The sequence below is a fragment of the Haliaeetus albicilla genome, chromosome 2, assembly GCF_947461875.1.
Source record: "Haliaeetus albicilla chromosome 2, bHalAlb1.1, whole genome shotgun sequence".
Classification (NCBI taxonomy): Eukaryota; Metazoa; Chordata; class Aves; order Accipitriformes; family Accipitridae; genus Haliaeetus; species Haliaeetus albicilla.
In genome coordinates this window covers 62821837-62838628 of record NC_091484.1, presented here as the reverse complement: position 1 = coordinate 62838628, position 16792 = coordinate 62821837, and the positions used below count along the sequence as shown (strand labels likewise).

General features: G+C 40.9%; 1 protein-coding gene across 4 annotated transcripts in view; it reads left to right on the top strand.

The window, feature by feature from the left end:
- Positions 1 to 16218, top strand: part of MKX (mohawk homeobox) — a 48111-nt gene extending 31893 nt beyond the window's left edge. For 3 of the 4 annotated variants that reach the window (XM_069777695.1, XM_069777702.1, XM_069777689.1), the window contains 2 exons: positions 13376 to 13409; positions 13582 to 16218. In XM_069777695.1, the coding sequence (XP_069633796.1) occupies positions 13376 to 13409; positions 13582 to 13768 (221 nt within the window). In that variant the 3' untranslated portion in view covers positions 13769 to 16218. The remainder of the gene's footprint in view (positions 1 to 13375; positions 13410 to 13581) is intronic. The other variant, XM_069777709.1, reaches the window with a different exon arrangement.
- The last annotated feature ends 574 nt before the right edge of the window (positions 16219 to 16792 follow it).

The window sequence follows — 16792 nt, the reverse complement described above, 5'->3', positions numbered from 1 at the left end:
AGCACTAGCCAACTCCTGCCTGCAGGCTGGGTGAGCCACTCTCTCAGCGGTGCTCTGAGGGGCTGGTTTTGCCAACATCTTGCTAGTTTGTTCATCCGAAGTAAAACGGTTAGTGGCAGCCAACTAGGTAGGTTGTGTGAGTGCTAAGTGTTCCCTAATGAATCCGTACGCCCAAATATAATGTTTGTCTGTGGTGCACAGTCTGTGTGCCCCACTGTCGCAGAAGGAGGGTGGGGAGGAAAGCAGGCATTGTCCGCACGCGGAATTTGCTGCGTCTGCTTTGCAGACCCTTTGCGGGTCTCCATAAACTTCGCAAACTGTGATGTATAGGCTATCGTGCTACGGGAAGGCTTTGGCTCACGGGCAAAAGTAAAAAGTAAAAGCTCTTGCAAAATGAAAGAAAAAGCTTTTATTGTTTTAAAAGTGGAAACAGAAGTACTACTAATAATAGCAGCGAGTTAATTAGAGAACATGCCACATTTCAATTCACAGAGCTTAAAGCCTTTGTGTTGTAGCTGCCTGGCTTGCATGGCTGCTCAGAGTCCTCCTCTCGTCTTCTGTCCAAAGGCTCAAAGCCTAGAGTTGAACAGTGTTGGAGGGATCAAAGGATCTCAGTATTTTTCACCATAGTTATTCCCTAAAAAATATGAATGTTATTTATGTCTGGAACCATGGCTTCCTGTGTTGTTGCTTTTCTTTATAGAAGTGGAAATTCAGGATCTTAATTCTTAAAAGGGAGGTGAGGGTGCAAGGCTATCTCTACAAATATATGATTGTTGCAGGTGCTGCTTACCCTTAGGAAAGCACCTAAGCAGGTCAGGGAAGAGGCATAAGCAAATTACAGAAGTGTGAGTTACTCTGAGATAAAGTTAATTTGGTTGCCCCTTGAGCAAAAAGTCCACAGTGATTTCTAACTGCATCTATGAATGCAGATATTTTCTGTATTTTTATGCATAAATATGTAGCCCAGTTTCCCCTGACTGCAAACCCTGCTGGGTGAAGGGGTTTTGTTTGATTTATGGTAACGGGAGGGAAGACTGGTTATTTATACATGCTGATAAAGCTTCTCAGTTGTTTTTGATCTACAGATCTTTCAAATTACTCAAACCTGATATTTTTCGAAGCAAGTCAGTTGATTTAACCATAAATACCATATGGCTTTACCGTAAATATGTATGTGTGTTTTAAGTCTCTGATAGAGCAAGCTGTTGCAGGAGAGAATTCCCTAATAGAGATCTCCTGACTTCCAGGAAAACTTCTATGAGCTAATGTAAAACAAATATGTAGCGAATATGACATTATTGCCTTCTGCACCTGTCTTACATATTTTTGAAGCACCCTATCTCTGCAACAACTTGACATTTTTAAACAAACAGTATTCACTGTATATGGGGGAAAAAGTGTTATGAGGGGCTGCTTTTGATAACACTGTCTTTGATCTTGGAGGCTGATAGCAATTCAGTTAGGTCTTAGAGGAGGCTATTGGCTTTAACTGCTGTTAGATCATGTCCACTCCTTTGGCTTGCGCTACACTGGCCAGGGAAATCAGTGCCTTTTGGGGAGAAGTATATTTAATAGTTCTGGGTAATACATTTTTCCCCTGTGGTAATAATACATCGTGCTTCAATAATTTGTCACTTTATTAGTACAAAGACATGGATTACTTTTTATCACTTGTCATTTAAAAGATATGTGTTATCACTATCAGAATTACTATTACTACTATTTTGGTGTAGTTGCTATTTAGGTGTAGTTTCCAGTGGCCAGTGTAGCTTTGTCAGGTGAGAGCCGTTTGCAATGATCTCAGAGAATTGGCATCTTCACTCGGAGAAACAGCCTGGGCATATTGCCCGTGGTTCGGATACTCTTTATTTGAAAGCTAATCTGTTTGGCTTGAAATATTGTGGCTTAGCGTCCTCTACGGCTCAGCAATTGCGTCTTTGTGAACTGCTCTTCCTGGCATGAATGGCAGAGAGTTTGAATACGCCTTGTTATGCAGTGTGGCCCACAGTTAGAGGAGCCGAACGGAACAGTAATAATCTCCGCAGTGTCATGGAGTGAGTTTTACAGAGGCCCCAAAATTCATGCAATTGTGCTATACTGAGAACTGCAAGCAGTATATCACAGTCAGGATGAGCTAGTAAGCCCTGTCTCTCCACAGCAATCTTTGCTATGATATAGGTCCATTAACGTGGCATAGCACTGCTGTCACGGCTCAGGCAGTGTGCTATGCCACGTGGATACACGATGCCTCGCTACGTGGTGCACATTTACTCAAGCGTGCCTCAATGTCTCAGGCCCTGAGTGCTGAGGAGTTCAGTCCCATGTTGTTATCAGTTGACGATACTTCCCTGCTGGTTTCTTGAAAATCACTGTCTCCAAAAGCAGCAGTGTGTGTTGAATAACAAACCCCTTCACATTCAGACTCTTCAGGTTTGGGAACAGAGCCAACATTCTTGAAGAATGATTTAGTGGCCAATAAACATCTGCAAAGTCTGTAAGACTGTCAGAAGCAGTAACATTGAAAGTAAAGATCGTATCAGTAGCAATTCCCCTGTCCTGACCAGGCATTCAGTGCAAATATTTGTTCAGTCATCCTTGCTCTCATTCCCGTTATCACAGACAGTTTCACATGTTTTGCCAAAAGAGCAATTTCATCTTCTTCCACAAAGCTGTTCACATCCAAGGCCTTTGCAATGTTAAATACCGGCCTACTACAGTTTCAGGACCTCCCACACATGCTCCTTTGGAGTGCAGGAGCCTCATCTGTCTTACGCAAAGACTCTGCTGTGAAGGGCTCTTACAACTTCCAGTTAGTGAGCATCTGCAGTGTTAAGGTTTTGCTGGTCCTTGAGGATTCAAGCTCAGTCTGGCTGATTTATTACACTGCACCTATCTCTGTGATAGTCAGGATAGTCTTTGAGCTCTTCTAAGTACGATACTCCTGCAGAGTCATTGAAATTGCACTGCGCTAGGACTCAAACCATTTGTAAATACCAGATGATGTTTGGAGAAGAAGGAGGTGTTTCTGCTTCTTCAAAACCTCTTGGCAAATGGGTACAACTTCCTGAATAATTCTGGGCACACGATTCTTCTGCTCCAAGAGCCCTTTTGCCTGGTTTGCTGCGCTGCCTCTCACTTGCTTGGTGAATAGGAAAACTGAAAACACAGCCCTTCTTGAGATACCTCCCAGTTTACTAGAATCTCTGAGGGCCTGTTCAGAAGGTGTCTGGGAATATTTAGGTTTGGGAAGAAATCCTGTAATGGAAATAATAACAGTGCAAGTTGTGGTGAGCAGGAGCACGAAGACTGCAGTAGCTTCACAAGGGAAAGCAAAGGGAGCAGAACTAAAAACTTGACTCCAAAAAAAAGATGCAATCAAACACTAAAATAATTTCTGTGCAGTTGGAGGTGAGAATAATCCATGGACAGCTGTTCCCCCTGCGGTTCACTCAGCAATGTTTCTTTCTGCTGGTTATTCTGCATATGGTCAGGGAGGTGTGTGACTACAGCTTTCTGTTTAGGTTCCTGTAATGCTGAATCTGTCCTGAATGCTGTCCTCAGGATGCTGAATAAAGGGGTCCCATCACATTTCTACCTAGAGGAGGAAAGAGATACTTTTCTGATGTATGTGAACTAACCCAGTTTGAAAGAATCCTCAAAACCCAGCTCACGGTCTCACTGGGTGCTCATTCCTGCTTCTCTACTGGCAAAACACTAATGTGAACACAGCTAAGCATCTCTGAGGACAGGATGATTAATTTCATGATGTGCTGTTCTGTGCCATGTGATATTCTCCATCTGGTCCTTCACAAACTTTAATAAGGTTGTTTTCATAAGATGGCTGTAGGATTTCACAAAAGGGGAACTGAGGCACCAAACAATTACAGTTTGAAGTCATTTTGGATACCTAAGACCTTGTGGATGCTCATGATTTCATGACTATACATTCAAAGCACAGCTCTCATTGACCTGCGAGTGCTCAGCACTGCTGAAGATGAGAGCCTGGGCTCTCGAGTCAGAGTGTAGAGGCTGGGGAACACACTGTGGCATTTGTGAAAATGTTGGTTAAAACCGCTCATCCAGCCCAACACACAAACCTGTAGCAGAAGCAGAGAGACTGTCCCGTCACTAACATGATTTACCTGGCATTGTTAAATCCATCTGACTATCTTTTATCTTCTTGTGTTCCCCTCCCACAACAGCCTAGCAGCTGCTGTGCCATGGCGCTGAGGTTGTGCAGGGAAAGGTCTCACCTACTGACCTGGAGCAGGTCCATCCCATGCCTTTGGGGAGGTGGTGACCGCAGAAAATACCATGTGTGATTGTACTGCTGTATCTCACAGTACACTTAGTGGGAAGGCAGACTGCTTAGGCATTCCCATTTTTGTGCACACATCATATAGAAGCAGATACAGGTATGTATATATATGAATATATCTGTATCTACTTATAGATATAAATAATTTTTAAAATTTCACCTGCGATCCCTTCACCTGTAGGATCTGTTGTGCAACTGTTGTCTGGGGTTACCATGAAGCTCTTTTTCAGCCTACAGCCATTTTTATAGCTGTTTGACTGTTGGAGCCTTGTATGCGCTTATGTACTTCCTTACAAGTTGCTTGGGTTTTTATGCATGTGATCGCAGAGAGCACAATAAGTTTGGGACATAACTCAGGTACCTGGGGTTTAGTAGTTGGACATGAGTATTGTGCACATCCCAGTATCCCTGGATGGAGTGGATGGAAGTAGCTATGTTTAAAAAGCTCATATTTGTCAGTCTCTTCTTTATCTTACAGGCAAGTGAAAGAAACCGTGAATTTCCTCTCCCTGACAGACTTACCCATTCTTTACTCCGTGCTGCTGGCTAAACACACACTGGAAATCAGTTCTGGCATTCACTTAGAAGTTCCTCCACTTGCCTGAAAATACAGCACCTTGTAATTTAAATTGCCTTTGTGCAGCATATGCCATGTCTGAGCCCGCTTGGCTCCCAGGGGCAGGAGAGGAGCTGGCTTCTGCGAGCGGGGCCACGGGAACCAGGGGGCACGTTTCTCCGAATTCTGCAGGAGGCTTCTGAAAATATCCTGTGTGCACGCATTCATATCATAACGTTACACCACATATGTAGGGTCTGCTCCCAAACCCACAGCCAACTAGCATAACAAAATCAGATTTTACTGCTGTAGTGTCAGCCTAGGGTTGAAATATAGCTTTGAAACCCTCCCTTTCACCCCGCTTTTTTAATGAAAAACAATCAGGCTGGAGTGTAATAGTGCTTACCCTGGCTGCATTTGACTTTAGCTTTTTACTTTTAAAGCCTTATTTTAGGCTTTAAGAGCTCCCAATTAAACTTTTTAGATCCAGAGTGAAAGCCTGAACGTGCCTGGCTGCACAACAGCGAGATTCCTGGGTGGGAAAAGGATATTTTTATATTAAAAATAAAGAAAATTAACACAGTGGTATGTTTTCTCCCTTTATACTCCTTACTCTTCTTTCTTGTCATGAATCTTCATTTGCCATTTTCTCATTTCCTTTTTCTTTAACATCTCCCATCCCTTTCCCTTATTTCTTTTTTTTCTTCCTCTTCTTTCTCCTCTTTTCTTTATTTCACCCTCCCCCTTCCCTGCTGCCTAACTTGGTTTTCACTGTTAACCCATAACAGTTTGCAATAGGAGGGCCAACTACTTCATCCTTCTAGTCAGCACAGCACGTGCTGTAAATCCCTTTCTAAGTAACACCGAAAAAAAAGTGAAGCCTAGGTCAGATATTTGTTTATCCATTATGAAATGCGTGTGGGAGACTATCACCAAGGAATCTGACAACATTATGCTATTAATTACATGCCAACTCAATGAGGAAAGATTTTATTTCAGTCAGCTTTGCAGGAAACTTGAAAAGAAAATAATACTATATAACCATCAGTTTGTTAACAGCTTGCCTCCAACACTGCACAGCCCCAACTCCCATTATAAGCTCTACTAAAGTCTGGCTAAGAAAACAAGTCTCACACAGTGCCCTGCATCTCACCAAGGAGAACACACTGTCACTGGTCATGGGAAATTTAGAGCCAGCCATGACAGCCCGAACAATGAAGTGATTTACACCAGGTTTGTATCTAGTTTGCTAACTCATAAATTCTTACATGCAGGTGCATAGCCCAAGACTGTAAGACCATTTGCACCATGCCTACTATTATGTGGGGCTTTTAGTGCACTTATTAATGCAAATGTTAATACAGACTTGCAAACTCAATTCTCTTTTATGGTTTATAAAATACACCTATCCCAGTCTCTGTGGGCATGTACACTCATTTTATAAAAATCACATGTATTAAAATGTAACTAGATGCCTACTCCCACTTCAGCAGGCTCCAGGCTGCACAGGGAAAAAAAGTCTTCAAGTTCCCAGGTATTCAGGAAAAAACTTGAGTGGTACCTGTCCCTCACAGTTAAAGCTTATATCTGATGTTTTGGTGCAAGAAGCAAATTTCAAAGAAACATTTCCCTGAAAACGCTTGGTCAGAGGCATGATGGCAAAGGGATATTTCCAACATTGGCAAGACGCAACCTATGGGTCTTAATAGAAGAGATCAGGCCAGGGCTAAAGCTGTTCCTAGAAAAAAAAGCACGGGGAGAACAGGGAAAAATATTCACTGTAGCTGTCACTGTGAACATAAATTGTCATTATGCAGTTTGTTCATCTGAAAGGACGTAACAGCTGATGACAGGTCAGTTGTACTTGGTGTCACTGTGAAGCCAAAGGAGTGAGGTAGCAGGGTTGTGGGGGTGACTTCATTACAAGCTGCTCCATAACCTCCCCCTGGAAGAAAGAGAGAGCAGTGGTAAATGAAAGCTTTGCTGAAAAGGAATTTTCTCTAGAGCCTGGGCCCAGAGCTTGTTCCTGCAAGTTTCTGACAGCTTCTTCCTCCCACCCAACAAAAGGACATGGCAATAAATCTTTGTCAGTAGAAACCCGGTACCCCCCTGAGATCGGACCAGCTGTGACTGGTATCCTGCACACTCCCAGGTCACGCTGCCTCGCCACGTCTGCAGCCACAGGTCATCTGAAACTCCAGCGGGGACTCTCATCCCCCCAGCGAAAGGCTCTGCTGCACAGGCACTGCCAGCCCCGACCGGGCAGTTTCACGAGACCTGCCCAGTCCAGGACCTGCTCTGGCAGGAGGGACAACACTGGGCACATCCCCTGTGGAGGTGGCCCGGGGTCTGCAGGAGGTCAGCCACGGGGGCGAGCTTGGGGAACATTTCCGTAGGAGACTCTGCGGTTTGGAGTCTCGTCCAGCGTGAGCTTTCCTGTCTGCGCTTCTCCATAATTCATCCTTAATAGGTCTGATGTCCCTGAGGAAACCTGAGAGGATGGTGCAAAAGGAAAAGGGTTTTAAGAGTTTCTGTGCTGGATTGGATGAGTCCTGCCTGTGTGTAGAAAGCCTTTGCTGTGTGGGCTGCTGGCTGAGCAGTATCCACGTTCTGAAACTCATTTGTCTGTTCGCATCAGGCTCAAAATGGGAGTCCTGCAAGTGTCAGCATGGGAAGGGCAACTCTTGCTTCCTCCAATTCAAGCTAGAGGAGCTGAAGTTTGCTGTGCTGGGGTTTTTCAAAAGATGCTATGGTCTTTGCATCAAGATTAAATGACATTTCTTGTAAGAGAAGAGGGCCTGGCCTGGTGCTTCGGGCCCTTGTGCTGCCGAGCAGCCTGGGCTGAGCCACCTTCCCTCCTCAGATGCGGGTGAAGGTTAGTGATGTTGTATGATTCGTGGTTTACTTTGGGATCCTTTGGGAGGAAAGGAGCTGTGTCAATGCGGAGGAGTACAGGGATATTAACTCCAGTTAACCCCGTTTTGTTCTTGGAGAACCAGAGAGCTGAAAGTTGTATATGCCCTGAAATTGCGGCTTGGAAAATACTAGAGTCAAGGTGTGTGTGTGTGACCTACCAAAATACCTCATCTCACCACTAATTTACTCACACATGTAAACTTCATTTTTCATTCAGCTGCCCCAATTTATTTCCTGTTCCTCCCTCTTTTTCCTCCTCTTGCTTGTTTTGAAAATGCTGGTCAACACATGTTAAGCCAGAGTCTCCAAAAGCAACAAAAGAAAGTTCAGGAGAGGCAGCGAGAGAAACAGCTGAATAACATTGCCAATTTTAAAATGAAGATAAGTTATACAGGACCTTTTATTGAACCAACAAATATTTTATAGTGTTCACCATTTGGGGCCAGCAGTTTTTTTCCCTCCATTTTGAGCTAGAATAGAAGGTGTGTAATTCATCAGGAATCTGTACATATTTAAGTAGCTTCAAGAAATACCATGGTCATGTGGGACTGACCTACTGTGTCTTGACTTCCATATCCATTTTTTCCCCACTACATAATGTTCTGTACCCTTTCCTCTCTGTCTCATTCCCTCATTCACACGTTCTTTCCCCTGTTGGTTTCAAGCCATCTTTTCTTTGTCAGTGTTACCTGATAACACAAAGCAGGGGTTTAAGCCAGTTGCTACAGTTCGGCTTGAGCTGTATGTAACACCGAGCAGGGGGGCAACGTGGATGCTTCTTGGTCCTACGTAAGTGGTCAGTCTTTCCTTTTCTGTTCCCGGCAGGGCCTTTAGGTGAAGTCAGTTCGTCACCACACACATGTGATATTCTTAGGTCAGAATTCTTAGATCCAAAGAATAAAACGTAACTGTAATTAACATCGCTTAGCACACCCCTGAAGTCATCCAAGTATATAAAAGTTATTAGTCTGGACTCCGCAAACGGTAAGGGTTTGAATTGTTCTGAAATATTCGAATGTGCCGCAAGCACCATGTAGCCAGAGAGCCTTTGTATGTTGTAAATTGGAGTAGGCATATGTGCTACGGCATTTATGTTCTGGCTTTCTTCTCTAATACTGGATGCAGTATGTAAAAGGGCACTGTGTATGTCCTTAGATGTATATCTTCTTGTGAATTATTTGTGTATTGTTTTGACAACAGTCAGTCGTAATGGCAATGTACTGGAGGTAAGTGATGCCATTGTCCAGTTTAAGGATGGTTTGGCTGCAAGAACGGTGGGGTATATTTTCTTTTGGTGGGCCTTTCTGATAGCAGAAGAACAAAAGAAAACATTTTAAATATAGGAGAAATCCTGGAAAATTCTGCTCTTAAATGCTTTTGAAATGGTCAAAGTATTGCCTAGGCATGTTGTCTTTGGATTTCTGAGACTCATTTCCATCTCTGCTAAAATGGGACTGCAGGCTACCTTGCAAGAGAGCTGTCAGGATCAGCCAGTGAATATTTATGAAGAAATTTTGTGGTGAAAAAAAAATAATATATGCTACATATATTATTAATAATTATGTGAGTCCTGAAAAATACCATACTGTATCACAAAGCTGGTATTGTCTGGTGACTACACTCCTGGCACTGCGTGCTACAGTAAACTGTGTACTGAAAACTCATACTAATGGAAAGGTATACAGGATTCCATTGGTAAGTGATTTATAGTGACTTCCTATTATAAACAAGAGGGAACAAATATCCCGCCTTGCTGGTTTCTTTGGGCGGATGGTGAGAGCAGAATGAGACATTCCTGGCCAGGCAAAAGCTGATTCTTTGGATGCTTGCAACTGGGAGCAGAACGAAGCACCAGAAAGTGAAGTAGAAATGACAATCCCTAATTATAAATGATTGAATTTCCATTTTCATAGTGCTTAAAACTTTCCAGTTGTAGAGCAAATGACCACTGTTTTAGACGATTTCCAATCTTGTAACAAAAAGATGTTTCTGGTATTTAATATTAAATAGACTTACTATAGGATCTCAGTATATGCTGAAAGCCTACCAACACCCTTTCACAAGAAGCATATTGCTTTCTGAGGCAGAACAAACCACGTTCAGCAGCAGCTTCTTTTTGGGTTTCAATTAATAAATCTGCTATTGAGCACAACTGTAGTTTGTTTAGGAAAGTTACTTGTGCTGGCCAGTGGCATTCTGTTGATAAACTTGAGCGTACACCCTATCAAATAAGTCTTGGGAACAGCGTGGAATATAATAATGCATCAGCATTGGCTTTCTCTGGAGTCACTTGACACATTGATCTAAGCTTGACAAGTCTGTAGGGGTTGAAATTTGTGTGACAGCCTGCCTTCATCCAACTAGTGAGAGGACCATGCTTTTTCTGGAGAGACTGAGGCTACTCGGTGGCATTCAGTACACTGCATGATTTTTCCATTCCTTCTGTCACCATTTCCAGAGATGTTACCCAGTCCCAGTGCCATTTTCTCATTGCCTCAGAGAAGAAATCTAGGAACATGTTGTGCGATGGTCAAGAAACGGAACAATTTCCATACTGAGAATGCTGTTCTTCGATTATATTCATGAAACAGTCTCACCAAAATGTTGCTTTTACAGGTGAAATGACTTTGCAATTGTTGTGCAGATATGTCAAATGCCAAAAGCTTTAATCATCAAAAGCTTCAATTAGTAGTAGGGTGTAGAGCACGTAGATTGCAAAAGATGAAGAAAAAGCAAAATGTTGGGCAAGATTGACCTTTTTTTTTTTTTAAATTCAATAAAATTTTGTCATCTGTCTTCCCTCTCTTGTCAGTGAAGAGCCAGACATGGCCAGACTGGATTTCTTCCAGGCTGAGCTAAGCAGTTAAGGCTGTAGTTACACCACCAATTTAGTCTCCAAAGGAGAGATATGGTCCTGCCATCATCCAGCTCACAGCATATCCACACGGATGATAACGCTGCCCAAAGGGAAACAGTGGGAGGAGATGGACACAGAGGAGGGCTTCGTGGTCTGGTTTTGCAGCAGCACTGAGGGATGTTGGACTGCGGTGTTAGATAAGTGGGCTGAAACCACTTTTTGGAGGACTTCTCTGTTGTTTGTGAATGGAGTCTGGACAACTAGCCTAGATAAAGATATATGACTTAGGTGGCAGATTCATGGCAAGTGAGGTGAACCCTACTCTTCTTTTTGAGTTGGATCAAGTTGGTTTGACCAGCAAGATGTCAAGGAGAGCATGGGGACTGGTCTTCGTCTCTCTCAAGGTGGCTATCCCCATCCAAAAAATGATAGTAATATTTATTTCCTTCACTAGGGGCTGTTCAGACAGATGTGAGCTGCTTGGATGCTATGGTAGTGCAAACTGGGATATGCTGTCAGAGGTTTGGTATAGCAGAAAAAGATTTTTGGCAAGAAAAAGGGGGCCTGTGCTTTGAAATGATGGATTTTCAGACTTCATTGTACTAACATGCTTTTACAGCAGTTATTAGCAAGAGCTTTGCAAATTATCAGTGATGGTTTTCTTATAACCCAGTTTCAAGTTTCTTTGACATAAATAGTTTGAAAAAGCATAAGAACTGAATGGAATAAAAAAAAAGACTTGTAATTCAGGAAAAATCTTCAGCAAAGTTAAAGAATGGGTAGCTCTTTGCTGCTGGATTTTATTTTTTAGCTTTGCTACTGCTTTATATACCATGGGCAAGCCGCTTTCTTTCAGAGCTGGCTAAACACCAGTAAAAAATATTTGCAAATACTCCTTCAAATAAACGCTGGAATTGGAATGTGTGTCACCATTCACACCTACTTTCCTCAGAAGTTTGTACAAGCAATTTTTTTGTTCATAGGAAATATTTTCCAATAGCAAAAGAAACTGACAGATGCTTGAGAGGTGTATTTATATCCAGGTTTGGTCTGGCAACGACATTCTCTATTACTTGCCATTTCCATTTCTATACCTACTGACCTATTCAGTCCTAAACCTTCTCTTTAAAATTGTCTCTATTAAGAAAAAAATTAAGCAGGGCTGAAAAATTACTTGTAGCCAAGTACAGCATGAAGAAGGAGACTTTTGGTGTCATTCAGTGATCTCTGGATCAAACGGTTCTTTTTTCCTTGGTTCCCTCTCTTCTGCATAGATTGAACTTCCCCCTCTTGAATCCCATTCAAGAATTGATCTAGGAGACCTTAAGAGATACTGATTTAAGATACGCTCTTTTGGAACAAAATGTAAACCTTGATCACTTGTGGACATTTATTTATAAAGCTGTTTTGTGAAAGGATGGAGGCCTGCTAAATCAAATAGCTTGGCAAACATCTGACCTCTGAAATTAGAGCTGGTCTCCCTGCATTTCTTTGGTGAGACTGTGGTCTTCAGTGATCACCTCCAAGTGCTGGGAGCGCGGCTGGGCCAAGTTGTTTGACGCGGGTTGGCTGTATAAGAAAACAGGCTGCTGGTCTGTGGTGGGCAAAGTCGCTCGTAAGTGGAGAGCTACCAAGGGCTGCAATGTGCTTTGAGACCTATTCCACTGGAAGCTCTGTTTAAAGAAAAGATCAACTTTTAATTAATAATCTGATGGAAATCCAGCAATAAGGTTGATTTTTAGTTGGGAATCTAGCCTCATAAGGAGGTGCATTACTTTATGAGATCTGTGCTGCGTTTAGGGGCTTTTTGGGTCTTGTAGCCATTAGTGTTCATGCCGTTGCTCTTTCTTTTGTTTGACTCGTTCTCCATAGGTATTGCAGTTAGGCATCAGCTTCTCACTCCTCTATAATGCATTTCTGTGTGAGGATAGCAAGCCCACTGAATAAAGCTTATACATTTCTGCCTGGTAAATATTTCTGGCTTCTCTGCGACGTGAGGACTTAATGAATGAACAAATGTGACTCTTGATGGGAAAGTGTAGCTTATGCCTGTGATGCAGTTTCATCTTTGAAGGCTGTTAACCAGGTGTGCTTGTTACTTGTAGCCTTCTCAGCCTGCCTCTGACTGAGTTGCAGCCTGGGCAAGGGGCGCATTAAAAACCACATACATCGTGTGTGCATGGGTGAAAGTCCTATTTTTAGTGCATACAAGAAGGCATTCACTGAAGGGCAATGAAGCTGATTTTTATTTTTAGGTTTTGCAATTCCTTACATCCTTGGGATGTTTTGAAAAACTAGCTCCATCACCCTGCAAAATGTGGGTGAACCTCCAAGACCAGCTTTATTCTCACTATTGGCAAGATAACCTTTTCCCAGACATAGGCTGGTGTGGGATGTGCCAGGCAGGGTTCTGCACCGGTTCTGGTGAGGCTTAGTGAGGTTCTGCCTCACCAAAGCCTATTTCTGTAAGGTCGTGTTTCGGGAACCTCCCCACAGCGTTTTTTTTTTGACATGTCCCCTGCTCCAAGCTTGGTGTAGATTTCTCCAGACGGACGCTTGCATGAAGCTGGCCCTTTATATGTGTCCAAACAAAGATTTTATTTGGAAATCTGGTATCAGTTTCGGAATTAATCTTGGGTTATTTTTCCATATGCCTATTCCATGAACTTGCTTGTTTTAAAAACTATTAAAAGAAAATAGACATCTTTTTTTTTCCTGTTTTCAGAAACTCTGGAGAATGGACCAAATAAGTGTGAAAGGTGAGTAAGGGGTTTCACAGTTTTCAATAATAATAATAGTAATAGTAATAATAATAATAATAATTTTATTATATAAATTATATATTGTAATAATATATATTATTATGGTTGTCCTGACATCACATAGCTGTGTAAGCTGTATGTGTAAATATTTGTTATTGCTTGAATCTAGCGCAGCTAACAGAAAAGGAAACAGCAAAGATGAAACATACTGGAAGGAGATCAACGCAGCTATGGCCCTAACGAACCTTGCCCAGGGGAAGGATAAACTGCAGGGAACTACCAGCTGCATCATTCAGAAATCATCACATATATCAGAAGTAAAGACTGTTAAAGTGCCATTAGTTCAGCAGTTTTAAGAGATGGGTCCTTTTTCTTTTTCCTGTCAAATGGACATTTTCCTCACAGGATTGGTTTTCAGCAAAATCAGATTCACAGAAATGAGGCAAATGTGGAAAATAGGCCCCCTTTAACAGTATGGTCAGTTTAAAAAAATAATGTTCTTTCTGACTCAGACGTTTTCATTGTATTAAATGAAATGTTCAATTGCTTCTATAAAAGGCATGTAAATTATAAAAAAACTGTTTTTATCAAAACATTAACTTATTTTATGTTAATCAAAGTGCGCATAAGATGTTTGCATTGCTATTACAGTAAGTGCCTTGCTTTCAAAAAATAAGCTATAACGTGGGCATAGTACAACAGTATTATGCCTCAAAATGACAATGCCATAATGCTTAAACTTTGTATATTATTCCAAGTGGGCTTAGGCAGCCTAGGGCTAAACACATTACTGCTGGAGGCCCTGGAGAGTTGTGCTTATTTGACTTGTACAAATTGACGAGTCTTAATGAAATTGTTACATCATTTTCTCTCTCTCTTTTTAATCAACAGTGTTATAAAAATTGTACAGTATGTTTTGTCAAAGTGACAATGAGGTTGTTATGCATGTTTCTTACCTGTATATGCAGTATATTAAAATACCAAAATCATTCCTTTGAAAAGTGCAATACTCTAGACACACAAATTTAGGAAATAAGTTAATTGTTCAGATTATTTTGAACTTCTACCTATGCTCCCAGCTGTGTTGCTCATTAAAGATTTCTAGTTGAGAAGGTTCTAGCCAGACTAGCTGTAAATTCAAGTTGAATGTCTATAATTTTAAAGCTTTGCTAGTGACTTACTGAAGTTTTGATGGAAGTAAAATTGATTCCTTCTTGTACAAAAATAAATCTATAGTGCCATTTATTATTTGCAATGGAGCTCAAAAAAAAGTTTCCGTGGTGGAACTTATTACTTTAATGTGGTTTAAACATTTTTATTTTGTAGGTACTGCATAAATGAGGACAGTTGATTGACAGGTCACATTTCAGTGAGAAAAAGCTATAATATAAACTATCAAAGCCCAAACTAGAAACACAAATGGGAAATGAAACATTGAAAAATCTCAGCATTTAAAGTGGGAGGGTTTTAAGTAGATAATAAACCATGTATTAAACGTTATGTCTCTAAACTTGACTGCTATTGAGCATAATAACTAGCATAAAACCAGGTTTATTTTTAAGTTTTATTGGGAGGTGTACAAGTTATTCTTAAGTCATGTAACAATAGTCTAATGAGGTTTACAGTGCTTGAATAAACAGTGGCAAAGCCAAAACCAATTTATACTGAATCAGTTACAGAAAACTGGAAAAGAGCTGATTGTTGCTAGGATTTGGATTTTTTTCCTGTGAGTATCCTGTCAGGTTTTTTCCTACTTACCCCTTTCCTTGTTTCTCTTTTCGGTGAGCCATCAATGAACAAGACAAGACTTTAGTCCTGCTCCCACTGAGTTTAATGGCAGAACTCCCACTTCAATGGAAGCAGGACTGTGCTAATGATGAAACTAACTTGCAAGTAGAGGCTGTTCCAGTTGCACTAAAATAGTCAATATACATTGCAAATATCAGCCTTGGTGTGACTTCTTAGGAAACTTCTTGATGTAACATAACATGTTGTTGGGTTTATTTAGTGTACAATGAAAATGATTTGATATGAAAATATTTTGTACATATATATTTTTACTTTGTTTTCTAAATTGCTGATTTGCATTGACTTAAAGTGCCAAGCAAGAAATGTATGTCATGACTGTATGAACAGTTGAAGTATGTTTTACTGACTTGCATCATTATATGTCTAAGATTCCATGACATTAATTTTTGATACTTTACTGGATTTTGACATAATAATGTGAGTTTCTAACTAATAGCAGAGAGTTAATACTTCACTTTTGTTCATACTATTATAAGTTATTCTGGTATTAAATATTTTGTGACAATAAATTGATGGTTTTGACAAACTTTTCTGTTAGAAATATTCAGTGGTTTTGCCTGTATAAACGACAACAAAATTTGTCATGTAAAAAAGGTACTTTTGGGGACTTCTCTGGAGTAAAACTGGAGAAGACAAGCCATTGTATAAACAACTTGTTCATGGTTCTTTTTTTAAATGATCAAAGCACAAAGAATAATCTGTAAAACACATCAAGTGGGTTTTAAATTTAAGAAATACTTGGCATAATTTCTTGTTACCATTTCCTTTAATTTATTTTTTTTCTACTGCTGCTTTAGAGTTTTCTGAAAACACAAATTCTAATGAATTATGTGTGTGTCTTTTTTTAAATAACAAAAATCATGATCAGTGCTGAGCCAACAGCTAATGAAGACTCAATAATTATTTATGATATTGGAAAAACAAACATTATTACTATTGCTCTTCTTTGTTTCAACATATGTAACCATTTTAGTAAAATAAATAACTGCAAACAACATCTTACTGGTTTGAATTAAATATTCATTTATCTGTCCTTAGTCATTTGCATTTCTGGTTTCCTGTTATAGTCAGGGTTTCTCTATACTGGGATACAAGCATGTGATAGGCAAAGACAAAACAGGAATGCTAGTCTTTTGATTAATACACCTTGTGGTGCACAGTTACGTGAAGTAGTGTAGCACATCCCTGATGAAAATGACTGTTCAGCAAGTTTAGGCTAATGACTGCTAATGACAACGTGGCATGATGCTTATAGGTCCTCCACATTGGAGGAGTGCAGAGGGAAGCCATAGCTAATCACTGTCCCAAATCACTGGAGAAGGTCTATGAGCTGGGAAAGAATTTGGTCATTTAGGGTTTTTTCTGAGTACAGGCTACATTTCTTTACAGTACCATGTGTGGATACACTCTGGCTGTGGAGCCTTGGTGGAGAAGGAGATGCAGTTAGACCAATCTAGAAGTTCAGTGCTCATAGTAATGAGAGCCCAGTGCAACTAGCCCCCTAACTTTTATGCCTCAGCAAAGTTCCTCCAGTTGCATGGGAGGGGTGATAATTAAGGTTCTGGTGGGCA